Source organism: Lactuca serriola, chromosome 9 (assembly GCF_051521515.1).
Source record: "Lactuca serriola cultivar US96UC23 chromosome 9, Lser_US96UC23_V15, whole genome shotgun sequence".
Classification (NCBI taxonomy): Eukaryota; Viridiplantae; Streptophyta; class Magnoliopsida; order Asterales; family Asteraceae; genus Lactuca; species Lactuca serriola.
Genome location: NC_136416.1, coordinates 7,242,609 through 7,269,783, shown reverse-complemented (window position 1 = coordinate 7,269,783; position 27,175 = coordinate 7,242,609). Strand labels below are relative to the sequence as shown.

At 35.3% G+C, this 27,175-nt stretch overlaps 1 protein-coding gene and 1 long non-coding RNA gene across 2 annotated transcripts; one reads left to right on the top strand and one right to left on the bottom strand.

Annotated features, from left to right (window-relative positions):
• Window positions 1–18,182: 18,182 nt before the first annotated feature.
• On the top strand, window positions 18,183–22,535 carry LOC145072277 (uncharacterized). Its single transcript, XR_013690962.1, has 7 exons — window positions 18,183–18,886; window positions 19,601–19,795; window positions 19,900–20,106; window positions 20,189–20,281; window positions 20,381–21,056; window positions 21,204–21,256; window positions 21,732–22,535. It is a non-coding gene; the product is annotated as an uncharacterized LOC145072277 (long non-coding RNA).
• A 126-nt stretch (window positions 22,536–22,661) lies between these two features.
• LOC145072276 (Exonuclease family protein) lies at window positions 22,662–26,646 on the bottom strand. The gene is made up of 7 exons (XM_079018676.1): window positions 26,368–26,646; window positions 25,921–26,072; window positions 25,162–25,295; window positions 24,763–24,977; window positions 24,222–24,431; window positions 23,674–23,754; window positions 22,662–23,032 (listed from the first exon to the last, which is right to left on the bottom strand). Exons 1-7 carry the CDS (start codon window positions 26,421–26,423, stop codon window positions 22,774–22,776), a joined length of 1,107 nt encoding a protein of 368 aa, XP_078874802.1. The 5' UTR covers window positions 26,424–26,646; the 3' UTR covers window positions 22,662–22,773.
• Window positions 26,647–27,175: the final 529 nt, after the last annotated feature.

The following is a 27,175-nucleotide window of genomic DNA, read 5'->3' as shown; positions in this document are numbered from 1 at the left end:
TTCAGATCTAGAGGTCGCCGCCACTGTGAAGATCTCTGGAGCAAAGGTTTCAGAACACACCGTGTGACATACCCAATTTCACGGCTCGGAAAAAAATTATTTATGCTTATTTAATTAAGAGTATCCTTTAAAATAATACATTTTTGCGGAATTTGTCCCAAAAACATTATTTTAATGTATAATACTATTAATATCAAAGCATTTATGCAGAAATGTTTTCATTAATATTTAAAACATTGGGATGTCATGACCGATACAGAAAACATAAGCATAAACTTAGTCATTACATGTCTTGCAACAGTTTATTTTACTAATGGCCTAAAACCTCTTAAAACTCTTAGCGGATTCAACATTACTATCTTTGAACATTTGTATCGCTACATGCGATACAAATAAACTGAGTAGGTCAAACTTGGGAGTCTGGAGAGCACATAGGGATTTCAGCCCACAAAAATATAATTATATTGCTTTAAAATATATATTTATCTCAAAACAAGCAATAAACCTGGTTACCCATTTCCATAACTCTCACTCCCCGATCCTAAAATGATGATCTCAAGGGACCTATCCTAGAGGATCATTGTAAGCAACGAGTAAAACAATACTTCTTCGAGGATTTCATAGCAATATATGTCAATAAGGCAACCATGTGGGGATAGAGTATCGAAATGAACATTCTTTCATTCTCCCTAAAAATCATGATCATTAACACCTACAAGTGGCGAGCCTGCTAGTGTTCCACAAGACTGTCTAGAATAGTCAGCGCCACAGAGTCCCACTGAAGCACTCAAAAACGTTAGGTAAATCGGACTCAAGGGGAAGGTTTTAGAGAGAAAGGTACTTGAAGGTGTGAGCAAAATCGCTGAAATTCGCATCCTATTTATTAAGGTGCATGTTGTGCCTTTGGTTGATGCGTCCAATTTGGTTGGTGTCACGTGTCAACATTCCAATGGTCCACATAGTGTTTCATTTGAGGAGTCATCATTCACTACGTGTTGAAAGCTCATGGAGCTACGTCACCTGGTCTATTGGAGGAGGTGGCTACCCGACAATGCCATGTAGTGCCTCCTGGTGGTGCCACGTCATCGCCTAATAGGTATATTTTCGCAATCTTCGAAAGGCCACAACGTTTGCATACGAGCTTCGTTTTCGATGTTCTTTATATATGTGTGTAAGTAATTCCAAGCACTACAACTTACAACTTTCTTTTAGACATAAACAGCTAATTCTCAATCTATTTTAAATTCATATTTTTATAGAGATTACATTGTTAAAGTCTATGCGAAAATCATAACTTCTTCATACGAACTCCATTCTCGATTGTCTCTATATAAATGGATTCATACTTACGAGATCTTCAACTCTCGTTTACATTGTTTTGGCTAACAATCAACCGATCTAAATTTCAAATTATGTGTTGCATATTGATGTACTGTGTCACATTGAAACTTTGAAAAATAATAACTTTCTCATACAAAGTCAGATTCAGGCGTTCTTTATATGTACGCTTTCTCTTTTACGATTATTAAGACTTTCATTTATATTACTTAGGCTAATAAGCAACCGATTTGTAATTCACTTATAACGTCCCAAAAATATCAATAAAAAAATTAATTTTAAACCATCGAGTCATACAATCAATTATTCCAAACCAAACGAATTAAAATGTATTTTTAGACACCACAGTATATCAAAAGTAATCACTGCGGAAAAAGCCATTAGGGGATGTTGTGCAGACAAGTCGGGTCATTCCCTTTGGAATTGGAAGTACCAGAAAAATGTTTAAACCACAAAATCGTAAGCACAAAGCTTAGTGAGTTCCCCAAAATACCACATATCATACATAATATCGGGCCCGCCCATATATCGGTCCCCGTCTAACATACAAATGGGCCCAACCCAATATATATAATTGGCCCCGCCCAGCATACATAATGGGTCAAACCTAGCATACAAGCGGGCCCCACCTAGCACACAATTCAGAGTCACAAAGACAACTAATATCCTACACAATATAGTGAGAAGACTCACGTGACTCACGAAGTCAGCTAAAGTAACGCGCAAAGCCACGCAACCGGTGCTACAACACATTTATCAAATCATATTAGGTCCAACCTTAGTCTATACACTAAATCCAACAATCTTGACCAAAAGTTAGCACATGTCAACAAGTCAACGTTAACGGTCCAAAGTCAAATAGCCAAAAACATTTCAGCGATTCGTCACGCCGTGGCCTCCCATTGGTCACATCGTAGCAGTAAGATGAAAAAACAGTTGGGCTCGCTTTAGTTGTGGCGCCAAAGTGTCACGTCGTGGGAACTGGATCTACGACATATCAATGCATTAAGATGCTTCCAACCACACCAAGAGCTCCAAAGCTCATATCTACTTCTTCTTAAGGTCTTGATGGATAAAGTTTTCAACTTTCTCCCTTAGGACATCCCCGTACACCAAGATCTCAAAACCTAGGTCCTAATGGAAACTTAAGGTATGACTCAACCATTAAGCACTTAATCATAAAATCCATTTCCCCAAATTTTTCTATAAGGGTTTCCTATGCCTAATGGATCATAAAAATCGCATATTTATGGGCATACATGTCTAATGCATGTCTCCTCCATTTTTAGGTCAAAACATGGGATAAATGAACTTAAACTTTTGCATGGGACCAAAGTCTCCAAGATACTCCAAATCTATAACATATGACCTCAAAGAGGCCTTATGGATCCATAAAGTTGCCCACTTTATGGAATCCATTCCTTCAAACATTCCCAATCATGAAGAAAAGGGACAATAAATCTAAATCTAGAAGCATATCACCAAAAAGCTAGGATCTTAAACACTTAGAAAGGTCTAGATGATGCACAAGAGAATGATGATGAGGCTTGCTTGCTAGATCAACACACTAGAACACTTTCTTCTTCTTCTTCAAGCCACCAAAAGTACCAAAATGAGTCGGGAATCACTAAGAGGGATTAGGGTTACGGTTTTTGGGATTGAGAGTGATGGAGGCTGAGGAAGATGACCTAGTGCCACACCCCCGAACCAGACGGCGGAAACGTACGAGGGCTCGCGTGACTTAAATTGAATATCATCACAATGAATATACATGAAACATAACATAAACATCACCAAGCATTAATACATTACAACTGGCCTTGTTCACATCAAGTACATTGTCTAAATATTACATATCCATAACATAAATTGTTTGATAGTTTTCAAAATATAACATCCTAACACACTTGGTATTATTCTTCAGCTTATCTGTTACCTGAGAATACAAGTTATTTATGAAAACGCCAACATATGAAATGTTGGTGAGTTCATAAGCAGGGTTGTTATGAAAATGTTTTGTGCAATTTATAAAACCCAGAAAATCCGATATTTTCTGAAAATACAATTGTTTATACTAAAGTGTGAAGATCCATAGGTTTGTGCATGAATGATTTCAAAGCGTGTATAAACGAGAAGTTTTGCATTGTAGTTATTGAAAAATACAAGTGAATGGTGTTGACTTCCTCGAAAAACCCGACGTTTTCCGATAATATAATATGATTGTTTCGAATTATTATACCGTCACGACATATGATTATGAATTCCCTTGATTACTCAGATAACACTGGATTTATTATGTGAGTCGTTATAACCATGCATTACAATGACTAGTTCGTCTGTCTTAGCATTCTAGTGAACGCCGGAATTGATCTTAAGATTTTGCCACCCTAGACTGGCCGAGTCTAACTGTAGCGAACAGCTGAGGTGTGGGGGAGTCACCCCCGTATAGATCTATACACAAACTCTCGCTCTCCCTCCAGGAGACTTTGATTATAACTACAGACTACGACCGACACTTAAAGGTGTCGCCCGTTATCACTCACTTAATCCAAACGAATTTGATTACCATTGATTAACGACCTGTATTTGTTTGCTTGAATTGAAGGTAAGCCTAACAAACAAAGAGAGGAGGATTACAATATCCTACTAATTACGTATGTTATTTTAAGTTGTTGGGTATACGAAGGACGCATTGGCCCATTTCGCATATGATTTATTTGGACCTTACTAGCAATGCTAATGGGCCATTGAGGCCCAATAGCACGTAAAAGCCATTGAGGGTCCCTTAAGCATGTAATTGGGTCGTAGGAGGCCCAATAGACATGTATTATTATTGTTAGGACCAAAAGTCATGTTAATGGGTCACGAAGGCCCAATAGACATGATTAGAATCTTTCAAGCCCAACAACTTAAATATTTACTTGTTTTAGGTATAGCATAATTGTCGGAAGGTCTGATTGTTCAATTGTTAAATCGCAAAGTGTGACATCCCCAATTTCACGGCCATAAAAGACCGATTTGTTTATGCTTTGTTTTTAAAATCAGAGTAATCGTTTAAAGAAAACTGTTGCGGAATTTGTCCCCAAAACTAAAATATGATAAGAATTTGTCAAAGCATTTCTTAAAGAAAACTACTTTCATTATATAACAAAATCTCGGGATGTCATGTTCCGATACAGACGAAAAGCATAAACAATATAAAATAGACCTTACAACAGTTATTTATAACTACTGATCTATAATCCAAAATCTCTCGTCAAGTCCACCAACTTATACTCTTATGCCATTACCTGTAATGCAAAGAAAACTGAGAGGGTCAGGCTTGGGATCCTGGTGAACATATAGGGTTTTCAACCCACAATAATATAATTATTATATTTAATCGTCAAACAATCAACCCAATTACCCATCCCCATTATCTTCTTGACTCTTAAGGTTTTACCCTAAGAATCAACTATCCTTCGTTCATTCATTCCCAAGGATTTACCTAAGGAATTGGCACGAAGTTCATTGCTGTCAAAGTTTATCTATCAGGTACTAAATCCATAGCTATCAGGCGCTAACTCCATAGTCACTAAGGTTCACTTAACAGGCACTAACTCCATAGTCGTCGGGGTTTATCTCGTTTATTGACAGTATTGGTTCCGAGACATTCTTTAGCAATACATATCAATGAGTTTTTAGAGTACACCGGTGAACATCAAGTCCACAACACCTACAAGTTGCGAGCTTGCTAGTGTTCCACAGGACTGTCTAGAATAGTCCGTGGTTGTCATCCCTACTCTGTTGAATGATGGGGGCCATCGTTTGGGTAAAGGTTTCACTCATTTTTCATCTGTCACCCTCATCTCATGATCTATATCATCTTTCGTCTTATCCTCAAACTAATCTTTCCTCACACACCAACTATGTCATCTACCCATGTTCTACCAAACATATTAGTAGATAAAAATATATATTTTTATACATAGTTTAAAACCTGTATAACATATTCATTAAATACATATTCCAAACAACAGACGAGACACATACACATAACACGTATTTCATAGAGAATGAATCATATCTATGAGATAGAAGAAAGTGAATATACATTCACACATATAACAACAAAATATACACATAACACGTATTTCGTATAAAATACTTCGTAATTATGCATTAGAAGAAAGTAACCACACACTCACTTGATCAGAAGATGATCGGACAACACTACGGCTTGTAGAAGTAGTATTCTTCGGTAGATCTGGAAGATTTTCACAAAAAAATGGCTTCTCGCGGGTAGAGCTTCGGCTTGGGAATTGCACTTCTCGGGATCTTCGGGGCTTCGGGACTTGCTTCGGGGCTCGGGATTAATATCGGGGCTCAAGGAGATTTCTTGCACGAAAATAGAGGCAAAACGGGAGAGAGAGAGAAGAGAAATTGAGCAAAGAAATCGGCTGCCCTTACATTCTATTTATAGGGTGTTGAATATGGGATTACGCTAGGCGTAAATCTCGGTACGCTGGGCGTACTCGGTACGCTGGGCGTACTCGGTACGCTGGGCGTACTCAGTACGCTAGGCATACTAAGCCTTACGTTGGGCGTACACGACGTCATTGAATGCGTATGTACTCGAGTGACGTCATTGCATGCGTAGCTGAGGCGGTTCCGGGTACGCTGGGCGTACTCCAAAATTACGTTGGGCGTACTCGATTGAGCAGACTTCAAACTTGCGTAACTTTCGCATACGAGCTCCGTTTTTGACGTTCTTTATATCCACGCGTAGGTGAGACTAAGCTCTACAACTTTCATTCAGACTCCGTTGGCTAATTTTGACTTTATTTTTTATTAAATATTTTTAGTAGGCCAGGACAGGAAAACTCCATTATAAATTCATAACTTCTTCATCTGATGTCCGTTTTCGTCTGTCTTTTTACCATTGGACTACTATCGACGAGATCTTCGATTCTAGTTTAGATTGTTTCGACCAAAAATCACTCGATCTCGAATTCGAGTTTCGGACTGCACATTGCTAAGCTGAAACTTAGAAAAATCATAACTTCCTCATACGAAGTCAGATTTGAGCATTCTTTTGATGCACGCTCTCGGTTTAACAAACTCTACGACTTTCGTTTAGATCACCATGGCTAAATATCGCTCTAACGTAATGTCACTATTTACGCCGCGCTGTGTCGTGTCGGTTCTGTCGCGAAACTTCGACAGGTCATAATTTCTTCGTTATAACTCTGATTTCGGCGTTCTTTATATGCACGGAAACCTTATGATATATACTACAACTTAGTTAAGATTATTCATTCTAAATAATCTTCTATCAAAAAGTCGTTTTTGACGCTTATCGTCTCTAAATTGACTAACCCTAATCTACGAGCGTTACACAAAGGCACGAAGTTTGTCGATTGTTTATAACGATATTTGAAAATATATGTATATTTTTCATTCTATTTTCATAAGTTATAATTCGGTATTCATGACCCAAATATCTTAAGAATAAAATAATTGACTCAAAAATATTGGGTTGACCTATTCAGCCGTTCTTTAATAAAAATGACAATCTTAGTCCTTTTTTATAAAAAAAAAAACGACATTTTAGGCCCTTAAACTATTTTTCTTGACATTTTGGCCCATAGACTTACTTAAATAATGTTTTTAACCCAAAATGTACTTTTTGGCAGTTTCATCCCCTTTAGTAAAAGATTTTCATTTAAATTCCAAACTTTTCGCAACTTTTACAATTTTGACCTAAAATTCAAAAAGTTTGCATTTTTGATCCTTTTTGGCAGAAAGGGTCATTTTAACCCACGAAATAGATTTATTTACCCTTTTACCCACTGTTTTGAGAAATTTACCATTTCAATCTCTTAAAACACATTTTTTTTGCAATTTTTGGCCTATGGGCCGAAAAGCCCAAAAATTTGGCCCATTAGGCTACAATTTACATTTCTAGTCCTTTGAAGAGTATAATATTCATAAAAACATCTATTTTAACAGTTTTGACCCTTTTGGTCCTTAGGAAAACCGTGAATGACAACCTTTAACCCAACTTTTGTTTATTTGACAAATATAGCCCAAAAATGAGTTTTATGTTGTAATGTGTTTATTATAATCTTAGAGGGTAATTTTTCTTGACTTGTTTAATGTAATATATCTTTGATCATGTATATTTTCCTCCTTGAGCTATAGATCTCGAAATTTATTTCCTTTTTGGCACATATTTATCACATAAACACATGAAATCACACATAACATACACATACACATAGATCTACACATTTTACTTGTATTCTCCCCCATAAAACTTGTGAAAACCGAAAATAGAGGGGTATGAACTCACCTTTTCTTGTTGTTTCGGTTTGAAGAAAGAAATGGAAGAGTTTGATGTTGTTTTCGGCCCCAGAAAGCTTCTTGAGAAGACTTTGGCTTAGATAGGTTCTAAGAAGCATGATCATGAACTTTCATGAGTCAGAAGGAGATTTATTAAAGAATTAAGAAACTAAACCATGGATCTAAGTACAACTTACCAAGGATGATGATTTCTTATGTAAGAACCACCTTGAAATGCCCTAGATCTCGAAATTTTGATGGAGGAAAGGAAAGTGTTCTTGAGAGAATTCGGAAAGAGTTGGAGATGAATTATGTGTGTGCCTACTTTCGGCCGAGAGTAAGAGGGAAGAAGAAGATAGATGAGGTTGCATGGGAACATGAGAGGGCTTGGATGTTTGGAGTGTAATGAGCCTAGTTATCCACCAAATAAAAATGAGGTGGCACCACACAAGTCAACTCTCTAAATCTCTTTTTTTTGTTGGGCCGAGAACTTGGGCTAGGAGAAAGGATGAAGTAGCTTGGTCCAAATCCTTTCCTTGGTTCAAATTTATGAGGCCCAATAATTATTTTTCGTCCCATTAGGCCTTTTGGGAAATCACGACCCATTTTGGTATAAAAGAATGAATTTATGGCCCATTAGGGCTAATTTGATTTGTTATGGCCCAATAAGGCCCATTAAAGATAAACTAGTCCATTTTAGGCTTATAAGGCCCAAAAAGGTTAAGTCTCATGAGAGTGGGTCCAATTAGATCCCATATAAGAGTTCTAAGCCCAAAATAGTCAAATTGGAAGCTTATTGGTCCATTAGGCCCAATAAGAAAATCCTAGTCCAAAATGGACTTGAACCGGGATTTTTAGGGTTTCCAACCTTTTGTTGACTATTTGAATGTTTGTATAGAGTATTTGATGGAATTTTGTTGTCATTGAATAAGCACCATACATGTTTTCAAGTTTTTGCTACAATGTTATCTTTGTTAAGGGTTTTACAAAGCATCAGAATTCCTAGTTGTGACACCTAGAATGGGAGTTAATGTGTTTATATACGAGAGAACCCAACAAATCCTGGGTTTTGGGCTACAACAGATGCCATGCGGTGGCCATTCTTTGCCACGTCGTGGAGTCCACCAAAATGTTTGTTCCAGAATAACCTAGCCATGTTGTGGGTTTCCATGTACCACGCCGTGGCATGGAGTTTTCCCCAAAAACTCCATATTAAATCCATATTTGATTCCACTAAATTTAAAGCTACACAAAAATGCGAGTTCCAGAATAAATAGGTGTTACATCACTTTTTCTGACACACATAGTTGTGTCGGGTTGATTGCGAGATTTGGAAGAAGCATAACTTTTTCATACGAACTCAAATTTAAGCGTTCCTTATATCCACGAGATTGTTATCAAGACTACTACATCTTTAGTTAAGATTATTTATCATAATTAAAATGCTATTTATGATTCGTAATGCGTAAGACGAATAGTTAACCTATTCGAGGAGATGAAAGACGACGATGGCAGGTGGTTTCTGCGACATTCACGAGTCGGAGAAGATGAAGGATGACGGTGGTGAGTGGTTTCTTGCGACAATCTTGAGTCGGAGAAAATGAAGGACAACGATGGCAGGTGGTTTATTACATTGGCGGTGGTGGATTTCGGTGTCGGTTTTCGAAAAAGAGAGAGATAGAGAGATGTAGTGAGAAGTGATGGGTGGGTTAGTTGATGAGTTTTATGCAAAACAAAAAACACTTAAACTCTTAAGTGTGCATGCAAGCCTAATAAAGATATATGTTTTCTCTATTGAACCTATAATTATGAACATCAAAAGGAAACCCTAAGAACCCTAGTATATTTTTGAAAATATCAAATTGGGGTTGATAAATACATACATTGATTGTTATTGAAGCAAATAACAATAATTCTCGTGTTGTTGAAGCTCTGGAAGCAAACACCACAAATGTCGTGTCTCTAATGGTTCATACCCAACACTAGCAAGATGATGAATATGGAGAGATGAGAGGGGAGCTTAGAATTTCGGCTATATCTTCAAAAATATAAGTGGTCTAAATCCTTAAGGGTGGAGGTCCTTTTATAGTGCAATAAGGATGCCCTGGATAACCTTAATCTGAATATAATAATAATATTTCAAATTCGGTAATTATCCAGCACCATATTTATCCATATTGGATATTCTAGAAACCCTATAATATCCCTCTAAAAGCGTCCATGCCTTCCATGCGAAGGTTCTGGAGCCTTTTGTTCAACTATTAAACAATTACACTTTAGACCCTACACTTTTAACCAATTCTTTTAATTCCAAAATTAAATCCAATTAATTCCTTATTAAATATTAATTAAATATTACTATTTCTAATTAATATATTATTCTCACAATATATTAATAAATTATTTATTTTAATTTATTAATCAAATAATAAATCAACATCTCTCTCCAAAAATCATCATGTCCAGTTGCTAGGTTTGAAGGCAGCCCAAAAGGACTTTTGCTACCATCAATTCAAGTTTATACTGGTTATATTTATGGGCTTAGACACCTAATCCAACAGTCACCCACTTGGATAAGTCTGTAACCATAATTGTCAGTATAACTTCTAAACTGATCAGCAAATTGTAGCTTTCAAAAGCTGTTGTCGAACTCTGACCCAGTCAGATACGTGTCCTAAGACAAGTGATCATATAATCCTTCGTTCTTCAAGATATCATTCGGATATGAGACATGGAATAGAATCAATCTCATTTTCCAATTCGTTGTTTCCCGATTTCTGATTTATAATGACATAGAACTTCTAATCGAACACATCAATCAAGTGTTGGTCAGGCCTAACACTATTAGTCAACACCAAATCACCGAGGGGCCCAAATATATCGTTTTTCCCGTTAAGGAAAAAGGAACAGATAAACATTGAATTATATGCTTGCACCATTTACTCATCAAATCATGCACAACAATACATTTTATAACATTAAGTTACTGATTACGTATCATCAATGCACAACCAATTTGTAAACTACAACTCATATATCTCCGTTTAAAGATTATAAGATACTATCGTCTCAAAATTACTCGTGATAAATATCCATGAAGTAATCTCTGAATGTGGGTTAATCCAATACTTAAATCTCCATTTCAAATTGCAACAACACAATTGTCATGTCTAAAACTCTTTAGACAATCTACAATACAATTCATGGCAGTCTTGATTCACTACTTACTTCCAAAAGTATGATCGAATGTGAATGTTTGATTAATCCAATTATTTGGGAAGTAAAACATGCAAAATGAAACACAAAATAAACAATAGATAGAAGGTAGTAATCCAATTCATAAATAAATTTTCATTATTTAATCACCACAAGCCAATTACAATTATTTTGTTACAAGTTTCAAAATAACTATCTAACTACTAAAACTAATATCATCTTTCAGACCAATGCTCCTAGTTTGCTGAACGTGCTTGACCCTACTCATACCCTTTGTGAGGTATCTATAGAATTTTCTTCCGATGATACCCTCTTTATGACAAGGTGAACTTCTTATACTCTATGTATGATGAAATGGTATTTTCTGTCGATATGTATTGATCTGCCATGATCTCTTGGTTCCTTTGTTAAGGCAAACCCCCCTTTATTTTCACAGAAATTTTCCATTGGTTCCTTGATGGCTGGAACAACTCCAAGGTCTCCGATAAAGGTTTTCAACCAAATAGCCTCCTTTGATGCTTCTCTCGCTGCTTTGTACTCTGATTCACAAGTAGAATCAACCATTGTCTCCTGTTTGGAACTTTTCCAGGCTACCACTCCTCCATTTAGGGACCAAAAAGTGGTGGTGCTTTGGGCCAGGGTAATCCAGACTGATGGTTGTAGACTCGGGGGTATTCCAGTCCAATGACTGATTGGACCCATCATGTTTGTTCGTTTATGTTATGTGTGCTATGTGGTTGTACTTTGGGGGAACTCGTTAAGATTTGGCTTACGATTTTTAGTTGTTGTTTCAGGTACTTTTGATGATCGTAGGAAGGCGAAGGCATAACCGCACATCCTCTGTTTATGGATTTATGATTTTGGGATACTATGATATGGATAAACAATTTGGAAACAATGTTTTTGTAAACATTTTATGACTCTGGGTGGTTTTTAAAAGTTTGAATTTGTTATGATTTTTTTTAGTCGTTACAAATAGCTTCTATGATGAAGTTGAGCCACTAATGTAGTGGCCAAGGAGGCTTACTATAACAAGACTGGATTAGTAACCGGTGAAATCCCTAAATAAAATTTCCAATGAACTATTAAACAATGTGATTGATCAAACAAGTACCAATAATTTTGGCAGACTTCTTTCTTTTTCAAATTTGCTTGTGACAAGTCCTAGCATTAGTATGAGTTCGTTGATGGATTATTGGAAGAAAAAGGGGCTAAGTACAAACACAATTAAGACTTGTTATTGATGGTGTATTTTTAGCAGAGAGAAAAATAGCGAAGACATAAAAGTGTGTATCAGTGATGAAATCCTTCAACCAAAAGAATGCTTCAAATACCCAGGGTCTATGATCCATAAGGTTATGAGTTGTTGATGATAATGTCACCCAACGTATAAAGGCGGACTGGTTAGAGTGGAGAGCATCCACATGAGTTTTGTGTGACCAAAATGTCTCACTAAAACTTAACGGAAAGTTTTACAATGTAGCTATAAGACAAGATATGTTGTATAAGATTTCAATGTTGGTCAACCAATAAAGAATTGAGAGGAGGATAGAGGTCGTGTAAATGAGAATGTTGTTATGGATTTGTGGAAAATTCTTACTGGACCTGGTGACGAAGATAACAATCAGAACTTTGCTAGGAGTGGTGTCAATCAATGAGAAATTAAGGGAAGGAGGATTGTGATGGTCTAGACATGTATGTAAGAGACAACTGACGATCGCAATAGGAGGGTGGATATGATTACCATATATGGTAAGAAGAAGAAAGGATGCCCATGAATGAAGTGAGAAGATATTGTGATGTTTGACTTGAAGAATTTGGTACTTTCTGAGGATATTACCTCATACGGATAATGTGGACACATATGATAAAAGGAATAAAATAGGATTTAATGACATACTATAGTAGCACCCATGGATGAAGGGGAGTGTCTTTCACTCGACTCATTCGGCCCTATCTATACTTCCATCCCCACTTTCTATAATTAAACTTGTTAAGGAGATCAATAGACTCCTGACTTATTTTAGTTGACTATGGTGCTTCCCACAACTTCATTTCTTAAAAGTTGGCTCTTATACATAGGTTAACCATCCATTCATTCCCAGCAATTAGCATCAAATTGAGTGATGAGCGAACAACATGGATGTTAGAATAGTGCCGACACATTCTTGTCCAACTCAATTCCTTCGCATGTATTGTTGATTATTTGGTATACGACAAGGGTAACTTGGATATGATTTTAGGTAACGCCTTGCTTAGAACTATTGGGGACATCTTATGCAGTTGGAAAACTAGGGATATTTAATTTGGAGCAAAACTTCTCTCACTAAACTGCATGGCATCACACCATTCCAAACCCTTCCTTCTTCCCCTCCACACCTGCATTAAAGATTAATATGGTTTCTCTATCTTTTCTCCTCCTTATGGCACCATCGATCATTCCTAGCTAACATGATTCAGTTGAATAATCTTTTTAGTTTGTTGATATATTCTATCATCCCAAAATGCTTACCCCCACTACACGTTGCATGGAACACTCCATTGATTTAATCGTGGGCTAGGATTCTGTATGTGTTTATACATACAAATATCCTCACTTGCATAAGGATGAAGTACATCAAGCATTTTGAGAAAATATTTAAGCAATGTATTATCCTCCCAATTCATAGTGCTTACTCAACCTGTGTGATCTTAGTAAGAAAAAAGACTCCTCTTGGCATTTATGTATTAATTATCGGGCATTCAACCAGGCCAATATTCATGACAAACACTTGATACTAGTTGTGGAGGAGATGCTAAATGAGCTCTACAACAGCCAATTGTTTTCCAAAAATGACCTTAAATCTAAATTCTATCAAGTATGTATCTGAGAATCGATATTGAGAAAATTACTTTTCAGACCCACAATTGGCATTACGACTTTTCATGTGTCCACCAACACAACCCCTTTTGATATTGTGTATGGTTATCCCCACCCACTATTATGTGTTTAACACCTGGGGAAATTCAATGTGAAACCGACGCTTGAGACCTCATGTACTGTGATAAGGCATTGGCCTCAATTAAAATATCACCTTTCTCATGCCTAAGATCGAATGATAAAAATCCACTAATAAACACCGAAGGGATGAATTATTTGTTGTTGGTGATTGGGTTTTCCTCAAGCTTAGACCTCATCGACAACAATTGGTAGTACATCGCATAAACAAAATCATGTTGCTCATTATTACGACCTTTTCCTTATCATAGACAAAATTGGTTGTTGCTCGTTATTATAACCATTTTCTTATCACAACCAAAATTGGTTTGGTGGCTTACAAACTACAATTGCTCAATTTCGCTAAAATTCATTATGTCTTCCATGCCTCCCTTTTCGTCTCGAGAAACCATTCAGTCAAATCTTACTTACTAAATGGGTTGTAAATAGATATAGATGCTCCTCCATGACCTTACAAATGTCTGACAACTATAGAAATCCTGAAAGACAACAACATAATTCCTTAAGGTAGCGTTTGGTGGATGGTATTGAACTGGATAGAACCGAACAAGTATTATTGAAGCAGCATGTGACAAACACAGAATGTGGACAAGGTATAACTTTGACCAAATACAGGGAGACAATTTCTCTGAAATTTTAGTCTCACCCAAACCCATGGAACACACTTTAAGAGAATGTATAATAATAGAAAAATCCCTAGGACTCTTGTCCCCACCTTCCCATATCCCCACCCCGACAACAATCTATTGACCCCCACCCCTTCTCGATGAAGGTTTGTCTTCCTCTCAACTGGTTGTTCTATTTCCTTCATATCTTGATCTTTGTTATTTGATCTGGTGGTAAACAAACAAAATAAAAGTTGAAATATGTTTCTTTCATTTCTCGATCTACTTCGTTTCACTCATGGTCTTTGTTGCTTCTACATTTCTTGATATATATATATATATATATATATATATATATATATATATATATATATATATATATATATATATAAGAGAGAGAGAGAGAGCTAGGTTCAAATGTTTCTAGCAAATAGTGTGTGCCTAAATGCACCAATGAGAATTCAGGAATAATAAATCATTAAATAAATTAAAAAAGGGTACAATGGTAAACTTACTATATCTAATTATGGTAAAAATTAAGTCAATTAATTTCTCCTTAATTAGTTTAACCCTACAAAGCCAACATCCCTAACCATCGACGACTTCCTCAAATCATTGATACCTCTCTACCTTAATTTCCACCAGAAATCGATTCATACATCCGAGCACCACTGTCGGCCTTTTATCCGCCATCATGACAGCAACTTCTAGATCCTTTATTCGACTACTCTTCTTCCTCATCTTCATGTTCGTCGCCTTCCATCCACCTGATGCCTCCATGCTTACAGATGGTGGCAAAAAATAGATTGATTGAAATAGAATGCCTGAAAGATGTTCGATTAAAGTCGTCAGAATAAGATTATGTCTTTCTTTTCATATCTGATTTTGAGTTTTTGAGCCGACAATACTGAACCATAAGACAACTATTGAACAACAAGACCACAGGTTTGATTTAATGCTTATGTGATTCTTTTTAATCTATATTTTCTGTCTTTGGTTCTTAGTTATTGCATATACGATGACATATACTACTCTAATTTGTATTTGTGTTTTGGTTTTATTAAAATAATGGATATAAATAACACATACTGAAGTGCACTCTATGTGTTTGTGTTTATGCCTGAGAGAAGACAGAATGACAACTAAGACTAATGATTGATAACTGTATGAATTACAATAGCAGGAAGAGTGAAGCAATGTGGTTAAGAAGTTGAACGATCCTCGAGGGGGAGTCGTTCATCAGGCTTGTTTTTCTTTTTATCTGCAGCTTGATCTTGATTTCTCTTATTGATAATCAACCTCCTATCCAAGAAATTATTCCCCAATCTAAATCCGTAGAGACACACAATCATTTCTAAATCAGTGGAATTTTTATACATTAATTGTTTATCCCATTCTTAAAGAATCAGATAGTGAGAAATATCAATTGTTCTCTTTGACTTTTGAATAGATACTTTGATTATAAAAGTCTAATTTTGTAATTGGTTTGGAATTGTTTTTATACTTGTTCTTCTATGTTTTATTGTAGTGATTTTGAATATAAAAGTCAATTTATGTTAGAATCTTGTTTTGCATATACTGGCTTTAGTTGTTTTGTTTTTCTAAACCATTTGAATTTAGTAAAATTATATAAAAAAAACTAAAAACTTATGAGTTTTGTAGATAATAAGAAGAAAACAAAAACTAAAAGTTGGTGTTTATTTTTTGTGGTGGTGTAAGTAGGAACATGTGTTTCTTTCAAATATTCATGATTCAGATATTCTGTTGGAATTTAATGTATGTTAGGATGATGCAGAAATGATGAGGTAACTTATGAAAAAAAGATATGTGATACTTCATTCTCAAAGAATGAAGAAAAACAACAATATTCTTTCAGAATTTCGGGATTCAACATCCAAAAACAGCAATATTCTTTCAGAATTCAAGAAGAAAACCTGGAGAACAAGAGTATTCTAGCATAATGTTGTTATTTTTTTAAGAATGTTATTCATTTTTGTTGATATTCTTTTAGAATATTTATAACTATATTAAAATGTATAAGATTTTTAGTCTGTAAGAATATGTATGAATTTGTATTTAAGTTCGGATGTATAAGAATATATTAGAATGTTTGTTATTTTTCAACATCTTATTCAAGAATCTTGTTTTTCTTCAATAATATTCTATTAGAATAAAATTCTGAAAGAGTATCATTCTAACAAAAAATATTATGATAGAATAAAATCGGTAAAAATTGAAATTGAATTAATTAAAAAATTCAGATTTTTTAAATTAGGAGAATTAATCATCTCTAAAAATCTGAAAATTTCCTTTTATAAATGTAGTTAATTGTCCAAAATACCCTTTTGCTAAAAATTGTGTGATTATATGGTACATGTTACCCCATTGTAATATCATACACTCTCAAATCATGTCCATTGATTAATTTCATCCGTTGGTCCAGATTTGTGCATTCTGACACACAATACTTATTAAAAACAAAATAACCTAAGCCTATATATATATATATATATATATATATATATATATATATATATATATATATATGTTGTGAAAAGTTTTAACATTAAACATGAGACATTTTGCCCAATTTTGGTCCCTTAAATTATATTTCCGGTCCCTCTATTTTTGTTTGTGTATCATATTCCTTCTTGGTTTATCTCTATCAATCTCCAGATCCTTCCATCATAAAATATCGCACCGCCTCCTTATCCTGTATCTTCCGCTCCATCCCCTATCTAGCCCGCTAAGACCATGTTGTCTCTTTCTTCACGGAGTCGCTTCGGACACAACCGGTGGCGAGGTACTGAAGCAGAGGAGAGGGTGGCCGAGAAATCTGTGTAGGATGTGTCGCACAACGTGCCATCAGTTCTGAAACCCAAAAGCGATACGATGGTCACTTCCTCCGGATCCTTCCCCACCGCCTCTTTACTTTTGATCAAGTAAGAATATCTTGCACTTTTGTACTTTTTCTCTTTCAGCCATCGTTTTTGATGAAATCGAATTTTTAATCAATTCTCAACTTTTGATTTTAGGGTTCAATTTTTTTTTGTTATGGAATGGGATTTGGAATGGGGAACGCGTTTAATAAGTCGACTGGTGGTGATTATTCAACATGAAGCGGACAACTATGCCTAAATTGGAGACGTCCCGTCAATCGACTGTCGTCCTTTTGTCGTTCTTCAGGCCAAGTATGTTTCTTTTTCGTCTTTGTTTTCCTATATTAAGGGGGTGTTTGGATAGGAAAAAAAAAAGAGGTGTTTATTGCTTATTCCCACAATAAACTAACTTTGAGTGTTTGAATAAAATCCAGCTTATTAAGTTAAATAAGCTAATTTTAATAAGCATCTCTTCCCATGCTTATTGCTTATTGCTTATTCCCACCACAAATAAGCTAATAAGTAATAAGCTAATAAGCTAATCCAAAACACCCCTAAGCTTCCCTCGCTTAATCTGCTATGTTTTCTAAAGACAAAACTGCACAAATGGTCCCTGTGGTTAGCTGAAAATTGCCACTTTGGTCCAAAAATGTTTGGACTAGCACCAGAGGTCCAAACTTTTCATTTTGTTGCGGGTTTGATCCAAATTATTTTGAAAATATATCAGATTTGCCCTTGTTATTTTTTTTTTTTCAGTTTCTTTATTAAGTTTATATATAAAAATAAATAATAAAGAAAAATATAAACACCCTTCCTTTGTTATATGCCTTTTTGTTTCTGTAAACACCCACTTGAAGCCATCGCCGATCAAAGCATAACCACCATCACCAAAAGCCACCGCCGTAGCATCACCACCACCACTTGAAGCCGATAGAAGGGAGATGAAGAGATAACTTTAGAGAGGAAGAGAGACAGAAGTAGATCGGAGCTAGAAATTCGAGAAGACGAAGGACTCCCTTTATCTCTCTTTCCCTATGTCGTTGAAGCTTGGTGAACAGATCTGGGAAACGGAGAAGATGATGGGTGGCGGTTGCGTAGGGAGGTCTCCAGTGATGAATGCCACCTGCCTGAAAACCTCGACGAAGATGAAGATAGTGGCGGTGATGAATGTCTCCATAGCTTGAAGCCAAAAACGGAAATGAGAAGGGCAGTGACCTGGGGTTTTGACTAAACGATTTTTAGATCAGAGGGTTCATCTCCACTGCGGCCGAAGATTTGCAAACGTAAAGCCACCTCTATTGCCGAGGATTTGTCCATCTTCACCGGGGGGACCACTGCCGACCCCAATGCCGCCAGCGATTAGGGTTTTCAGCAAATCGTCGGAGACGCTAGCTTTGTTGTGACGATGATGACATCTCTAGGGGTTTTGCGAAGAGGTACAACTCCGTTGAAACAAGGGTTTTTTGAGGAAGAAGATCAGAGAGAGACAGAGAGACAGAGAGATCCATAGATGCGAAGAAGATCAGGTGCAGATTCGCCTATAATTACCTTATGCATTCCACACTCTATCTGATTGTTCTTATGGGTTTAAATCTCTAGTTGTTCTTGATTTTGAGGTTGTAGATTAAAAATGTAATGTTTTATTTGCCAGATCAGGAAAAATATGTTTGTATTCATCAGATAATGATAGTTTTCTTGAGTTTCAATTTATGTTGTTGTGGTGTTGGTGGTGATTGATGGCAGTAGCGGTTATCAGTGACTAACGGCGGTGGTAGCAGTGATTTTGATGGCGGACGGTGGTGGTGATAGCATAACCGGTAGTGGTATGAGAGAGAGAGGGAGGGGTGGGGTAGGGATTGGAGTAGTAGTTTCTTTTTTGTTTTATTTTTAATTATGAAAATTGTAAAATATATTTAAATAAATAAATAAAAATTGAAAAAGCAAAAAGGAAGGGCAAAATTGTCATTATAAAAAAGTCCAAAGCAAATTGGACCAAACTCGCATCAAAATGAAAAATTCGCATCAAAATGAAAAATTTGGACCTCTGGTGGTAGTCCAAACATTTTTGGACTAAAATGTTAATTTTCAGCTAACCAGGACCAAGGACCATTTGTGCAGTTTTGTCTTTTCTAAATCTTTGTTTTCTTTCTGAGGCTTACTTTTGCTGTACGCATCGAAATATAGTTTTTTTTCTTCCGAATTTCAACTTGCTTGCTCTGATTTTGGTTGGTGGTAGTTAGTTTTGATCATCGTCTCCCACCTCCACCGTCGCCTACCTCTGCTAGGATTGTGTTTGTTGTAATCATCAATGATTTCGGCTGAGTTACCGTCTTCCCCACTTATTCATCTGTCGGCGAATTAATCAGCCATTTGGATGCAAGAAGAAAAGCAGGGGTATCTAGCAACTACAAGAGACAATTTCTAGCAAATCTGAGGTTACTATTCATGATCGATTCATCTTTTTTTTTTTTTTTTTTTTTTTTTTTTTTTTTTTTTTACTTCTGTTAGCAATTTGGGTTTTGACGTTTCCATTTGACAGCCATGAGTGACAACACCATTGGCTGCAGTCATTGGATAGCTAGACATTCTTATATCTAATGAATGTCTAATAAACGAACAATACGCAACAATTAGCCAAACTCATACACGTTCAACAACTCTCCTTCGTCTCCTGAACATTATTTTGGACATCTGTATAGTGTATAGTGCAAAAAGCATGATGTGGAAACTGTCATAGATCTCTCTGGTAAACATAAAATCATGTCTGCAATTACATATAACTTAATGTTAGGTCAACCTAATGGTTTGTGATCTGTTTGCTGCATTAGATGATATGCCAAAGGTAGTTCAAGGGGACTCCAATAGAGTTGTTTGAATTTTTGCTAATCTAATCAACAACTCAATCAAATTTTCAAATGAAGGTGAGAGCAGATGATGAACTTTTGTGTTTTAACTTTTATGTGAACTCTCTAACCTGTTTGTCTTTCATTGTATGTACAATGACATCATTTTTCTTACAGTCTGATTTGGAAGAAGCCAAAACACAGGAAAATGCAAAACTACAATCTGTTTTACAGGATATGCAATCTCAATTCTAAGAGACTAAAGAGTTGCTCATGAAGGAACTTGAAACTATCAAAAAGGTAGTTGAAACTGTTGCCTTCATCCAGGAAGTCCAAGTTGTTGACCATTGAAAATGAAAAGCTAAAGGTGATGCAGGTCATTTATGAGCTTGAGTGTACCTTTATAAATATGATTTGTTTAGCTCTCTGTGCGTATAGTTGAATAGCCACAAACTCCTCATGTTAAGATGTAAATCCATCTCATTATTTTTATCGTTCTATTCTTTCTTTGGGCGAATCGTCACTTTGCAAGAGAGATACTAGGAATTTGAATAATGACTATGATAACAAGGCTAAAAGAACACCAATTAATCATCAACATGTATGATGATATCCATTCTTTTTGCAACTAAATCCGATGAATAGTGGTATTATTATTGTGTTCATTCAAATGTTGTTGCAGGAAAATGTTACCGCTCTTATTGAATGTGTTAAGAAAGACATTGGATTCAGTCAAGGGAAACCTGTTGCTGCATTTACTATATACAAAAGCCTTATCCAATGGAAGTCTTTTGAAGCCGAAAGGAGTAGCGTGTTTGATCGTCTCATTCAGACGATTGGTTTAGCCATCAAGGTTTTCATTATTTTTATTCTAGATTTATTAAAAGTAAAAGTTTTTTTTTTCAGGACCAAGATAATAATGAACACCTGGAATATTAGTTATCGAATTTGTCAACTTTGTTGTTTTTAATACAAAGGAGTATTAAATCTGATGGTGCAGATTCAGTCCGTAAACCTCCACCTCCAACTTCACTGTTTGGGAGAATGATAATGGTATTGATGCTTAATATTATTATTATTACTTTTTTGAAGGCTTATTCGCGGAATGATATTGATGTGATTTATTTGTATGTAAACATGGATTTCGTTCATCCCCCTCCACATTGAACCTTGCTGCAGTTGAGGTAGTACGCCAGGTGGAGGCCAAATTCCATGTCCTTTTTAAGAAGCAACTAAACACATAGATTGCCATTAGGATTATTTTTCTATTTTTTAGGACTTTTTTTTTTTTTAATTTTTAGGTTATAAATTAAGTAAATAGCACTGTACTTTCAATTTATAGGTTTTCCTGTTTTTTGACATTTTTTTTCTTTTTTTTTTTTTTATTTCTTTTGAGTTTTTTCCCCAAAAACCTACCTACATTGCTATTAGGTCCTTAGGGGAAACTTTAAATATACAGTGGTTATAATTAAATTAATAATATGTTGAATTTGTGATTGAATTTGCTTTTTTTTTTTTTCGAATCCAGGAAACATTTGCAGAATACACAGCAAGAACAGCATTCGAGCGACCTTTGTTGAGTGGAGTTGCAAATGCACAAAGGGTAATGAATTACGAGAGAGAAGACCTCGAGAGACAACATGATGGGAACATAAGAACAATGACGAAAGAGCCCTCGCCATTTCGTGACGGATATGCCCCTGTAATTTTCGCTCAAGAAACTGTTTCCTATCTTAAATTGAACAAACAACGGAAAAAATTGTCGCATCCGACCCCCGCAACGCAGGGGTTCCCCACCGAGTTGTGATTTACTTCTTTGTTTTTTTACCTTTTTTTCTTTTCTCCCTTTGGGTTTAATTTTCATATTGCAAGAAGAAATCGAGGATCTGACATATTGTCATTGTGAAGAAAAATTGAAAAATATCATAATTTAGTAATTTCAACATATTGTTTTGTCATTGTCCTTGTCATACCAAAGGCTATACACATGATTTATTTTGTTTTATTCAATTTAATCCGGTTCATACTTGTCCTTAATGGTTAATTTAGGGGAAACACAGCTCCATTGAGGATGCCACTTTGGAAGACGGCTTGTCCTAAGTATCTAACAACAATTCCCTGAATTCAGGCTTGAGGACAAACATGTTCCTTCAGCTGTCGGTATTGATAAGGAAAATGGTCGAAATCCCGATGAGTCCCCAAACAAAAGAGCCCAACGTCCCTAAAGTTTGGAAAATGTACCAGAGGAGGAAGCACCTAGAATGACAGGTGTAGGGCTAGGATTAATCGGGTCATTATGCATGAAAAAGGATAGGATAAGGAATATCATTTAGTTGGATTTGGAGATCATGGGGTGGGGATCATTCTGATTTTTCTATTGTTGTGAAGTCGGTCGGCTATTTGAGCTTGGGCAGAGATACTTGCACTTCGTGTCTGATTTTCTTTTCGTCTTTTGAAGTTTTCAGAACCAATACAAATATTCAGTCGTATAATTTTATTTCAGTGAATTCCTTTTGATATTTAACAAAACCATTTTCCTTTTATGATATATAAATATGTTTAGGGTTTCTTCAAACACCATAGAACTCAGCGGTACGTGGTTGAGAGTCCAAACACCAACATTGATAATTTGAAGTTGAAATCCGAAAGAGTTCATCCGGTGACATGTTCTGAAGATCATGATCCTTTGATTTTCGAGCATCAAAATTAAGGTGGTTTTGTTTTGCAGTCTCTTCGTCTTGATGTTCTTGAGAGCGCATACGCTTGTACAGCCTCATTACAGACACACAATCCTGAAACGTGTCGTGACTCCCTGACCTGATATCGTACCTGAAAACATAAATTTGTGTTGTGTTATAAAAAAATCACATAAGTTCAAAGTAAACAGGACAGTAGTAACTTTGGTCAATTTTTTTTTTTAAAAAAAAAAAAATATATGTACAGACAACGTGTGGTACCCCCACACAGAAAGAAAGAATGAAAAATGAGCTTCAATAGGATATATCTTATTCTTTTATCTCCGACAAGTCAAATGGGTAAGGTTTTGTTGATGGAATATTTTGTAATCTAGAAACCACTCACATTACATAATACATATAATGACAGCTTAGTTTGGGCGAATTTAGGGGTAACTATTTCCTTCCCATTTTAGAAAACTAAATCACAACTATTTGTTGGTCACTTGCTCAGATTTCATTATTTGCTACCAACTTTCCTATTTTTATAGTTTTTTTTTTTTTTTTTTTGAATGGCATTTTTATGGTTTTCTAATTTGATGGAACATTTTGTAATCTAGAAACCATTTTCTATAAAAGAGCTCATGACCAATATAAAATTTCCCATATTTGGGTGACATGAGTAGAAGTGGATCAGATAAAACAAAATTAAGTATGCTAAAACTCATGATTCGTGTTAAGATTATTCATATATAAAAATAAAAAATAAATAAATACCCAAATCAAGCAACTTACCCTAGATATGTCTTGGTGAGGTACTTGAGAGAGTGGCTCATGAAATTAGTTTTAAGTAGTGGACGATATGTCGCAGTATCCCTACACACAGAAAAACAGCATTTGAACAAAAACATGCTCAATCTAAATTTATTTATTTATTTATGCTTAGGCAGCAGATGCCCCCAACTTTTGTAGCGATGGCAAATCTGATTCAGATTTTTTGACCATTAAAAGCCGAAATAATTAGATTTTATAAAAAGCAAGGAATTGGCAAGTTGCTACAACAATACTGATCTTTTAAGGTAAAGGTAAAGTGTTAGATGCAAGAAATAGCAACGTACTTCCATTAATTCACTTTCATTTCTTCTTATTACAACATTTTGTACTTTGGACAAATCTACCCAATTATAGGAATGACATTCATATTCAAAGCAATCTTCATTGCTATGATTCGGTAGATTTAAAAAAAAAAAAAAAAAGACAGAAACTGAAGTACAATACTATAACTGAATACATGTTTCATATTAGAAAAACTTGATAAGAGAAAAAAATGGAATATAGAAAACCTTAACAAATTCTCGGGATAGTTCATTAACAAGCAATCCAAAGCATGGTCCAGGTTATGGCCCACAAGAAGTTTAGCTTTTCCACCATCCAAGCGTGCTTTTCCTATTGATTCTCCGTTGTACAAAATTTGAGAAATCTTTTCTCTCACTTCCTTAACTGACATACCATCTCTTTTTAACTGCTCTTCTGTTATGCCCGTTACTTCATATCTATTTCACAATTCATGTAAACATCAACTTTATGAACCAGTTTCACTAAAACCGAAACTGATTTGTAAAGAATTAGTAAGTGAAATATAATTACAAGGACGATATTAAAATGCAATATCCGATTTTTTTAATGAAATAACTTAGAAGGCTGTAAAGTGTAAAACTTTTAAACCATTTGACATGTTACCATTTTTAGCAAAATGTTTTAGTTTAACCCATTTGACCTGTTATCGAGAAAATATAACCTGAATTGACCCATTTTCACATAAACATGCAGTCATCGAATTCTAGAAGAAAAATGAACAAGATGCAACACAGAAGACAAAAGTACCTGTAATCAGTTACAGATAGTTGGGGTTCCACATACGTGTGGAATATCATATTATCTTCTTCATCAACAAGGCAAACTCGAGCTAATAGATCAACTGATCCATCGATACCACACCCAACCATTTGGCAGTTGATAGCAACTGCTTCAGGATATTTACTCATGTAGTTTTCATCTTCTAAGGCTTCATATTCTGTGTAGGGAATATTCATTGTCCCCTGCAAGACATTAATAAAATAAATGTAAGTCAAGTGTATTAGATTGAAACTGAGACTCATGAGTCATGACACTGCATTTCTTGTCCACCAAAAAAGATGGGACATGGACTTGCTCTCCATCTCTCGCTTGTGCAAAAGACGTTAATGCCCTCATCATCGAAAAGATTATTCCATATCAACTTACGAGGGGGGGAGGGGCAGTCAGGAGGCATAACTCTTTGTGCTCATCAACAGAAACAGGGCTTTCAAAGACTTTCAGACAAAGGTGGCAACCATTTTGTGCAAATATACTTGAGCAGTGAGCTTTGGCTAATGGACCTACATAATCCATACAAAAATGTAAATAAGAATGAAAAATTTAATGGATAGATTATGTTAAAGGAGTGTTTAGATGCGATGATAAAGTGATTATTGCCATTTGACAGTTTCATAGTGTCTTGCAAATGATTATAATTTTAATTATGTAGGACAAAACAGAAGCACATAAAAAAACTGATTAAAAAGGGGAAGTTTGGTTCGAGAAATGTTTTGGGAGAAACTTGAATTTGTCAAAGGAAATGGAATATGAAGGAATTGAATTGTGTCACGAGTTCGGTTGGCCCAAAATGGAAGAAAAATCATGAGTGAGAAACATTTGCTATTGAACTTACGGTTAAAAGGATATTTGAGTATTTTGAAAAAGGAGTAAATGCGAGGAATTGAATTCCATGGAATGGGACATTAAAATCAGATGATCAAAGGATTTTGTAAATTCAAATGGAATTCAGTTTCATACTCATTGCAAAAACCAGGAGTGCAATGGAGTTGAATTCCAAATTCTGTGAACCAAAGGCCACTATCACTCACTTTAATCAAATGACTGTGATTTCAATTCGGATTCTGATTCTTGAATCACAATGATCACTTTAAAACCGCACATCCAAACACCCTCAAAGTATCACACCTGATATATGCTCCCTTAATGATTCAAATGATTTGCAGTGTTTATGACAAACACCGCATTTAGGTTGATGCACTGAGTGATAGGATTTCTTCATGTGTTCAACAAGGTTCTCTTTTTTCTTGAACTGCTGAAAACATGCTGCACATTTGTGCCTGGAGAAAACAGGTATTAATATAGCCATCTTATAAACTAACATGGTGTGAACTGCTTTAACACTTGATAAAAGTTCAAGTAGGCGAAGGGCAAAGCTTTAGAACATTTTGATATGTCAAGTTGTCAACCAATTAAAGAAAATGATATCAGATACAAAAAGTAATAAATTTTAGCATGCGTACATGATTACCGGGAACCAAACAAATGCAGTGTGAAAGCAATGTAAATTGATAAAGCATATAAGCAACGATGGAGATTGAAGGAATACAAAGGAAGAGATAAAAATCAGAGAACCTTGTGCTTGTAGAGACCATCGGGGTTTTTAGATGGTTTGGCTCGAACTCCTCCATTGCACAACGGCTCAAAATGGAGGGAACAGAAGAAATTAAGCGCCGGAATCGCCGTAAACAATGCAGAGCGGAGTTTTTATTTGTGGAATTAGGGTTTGGGTTTGATCAAGAGAGGACTCTGGTTGGTAACGGTGGACAAAACACAATCGCCATGAAAGTGAAAGGTGTGTTAGCCCGGGGAGGTGTGATTTTATTTTTCTGTAGAAGAGCCTAACGCGATGTTCTCGAGTTTTTTAACGAAGGGTTTAGACAAATTTTTTTAATATATATTTGATCATTTGATTTGATTTGTTAAAACGAAAAAATATTTTTAATAGCGATTTTATTTTCTATATTTATTAGTATTATTTTTTTCAAACGTTATTTTTAAAATATCTATAATGTCCTAAATATATATAAAAGCAAAGTTTGAAAGATTATATTAAAAAATCTTTAAGAAAAAATATCATAAAAGATATAAAAAAAGAAAAATTATAAGCAAAATTTAAAACATTTTATTAGAAAAACCTATAAGAAAAATATCATAAAAAATGTACGAAATTACAAAAAGTCTTAAAAAATATGAAAAAAAAATATATATATTAACTATCTTTTTTGTATGCATTTGATTGCTACAATGTGTTCACATATTACCATTGTCACCTATAATTTATAGGTGGTGATAATGATAATATATAAAAAAAATTAACAAGTTAAATAATAGTCAAATGTGTATTAGAAAAAAATACCCAACATTATTTAGGACATAGCTG

Excerpts from the sequence above, each read along its gene's own strand:
- LOC145072276 (XM_079018676.1), bottom strand. The coding sequence starts at position 26,423 with ATGGAGGAGTTCGAGCCAAACCATCTAAAAACCCCGATGGTCTCTACA. Across the intron at positions 25,296-25,920 it reads ATTAAGGGAGCATATATCAG|GTCCATTAGCCAAAGCTCAC; the intron begins GTGTGATACTTT and ends TGGATTATGTAG. Across the intron at positions 24,432-24,762 it reads CTATCTGTAACTGATTACAG|ATATGAAGTAACGGGCATAA; the intron begins GTACTTTTGTCT and ends ATTGTGAAATAG.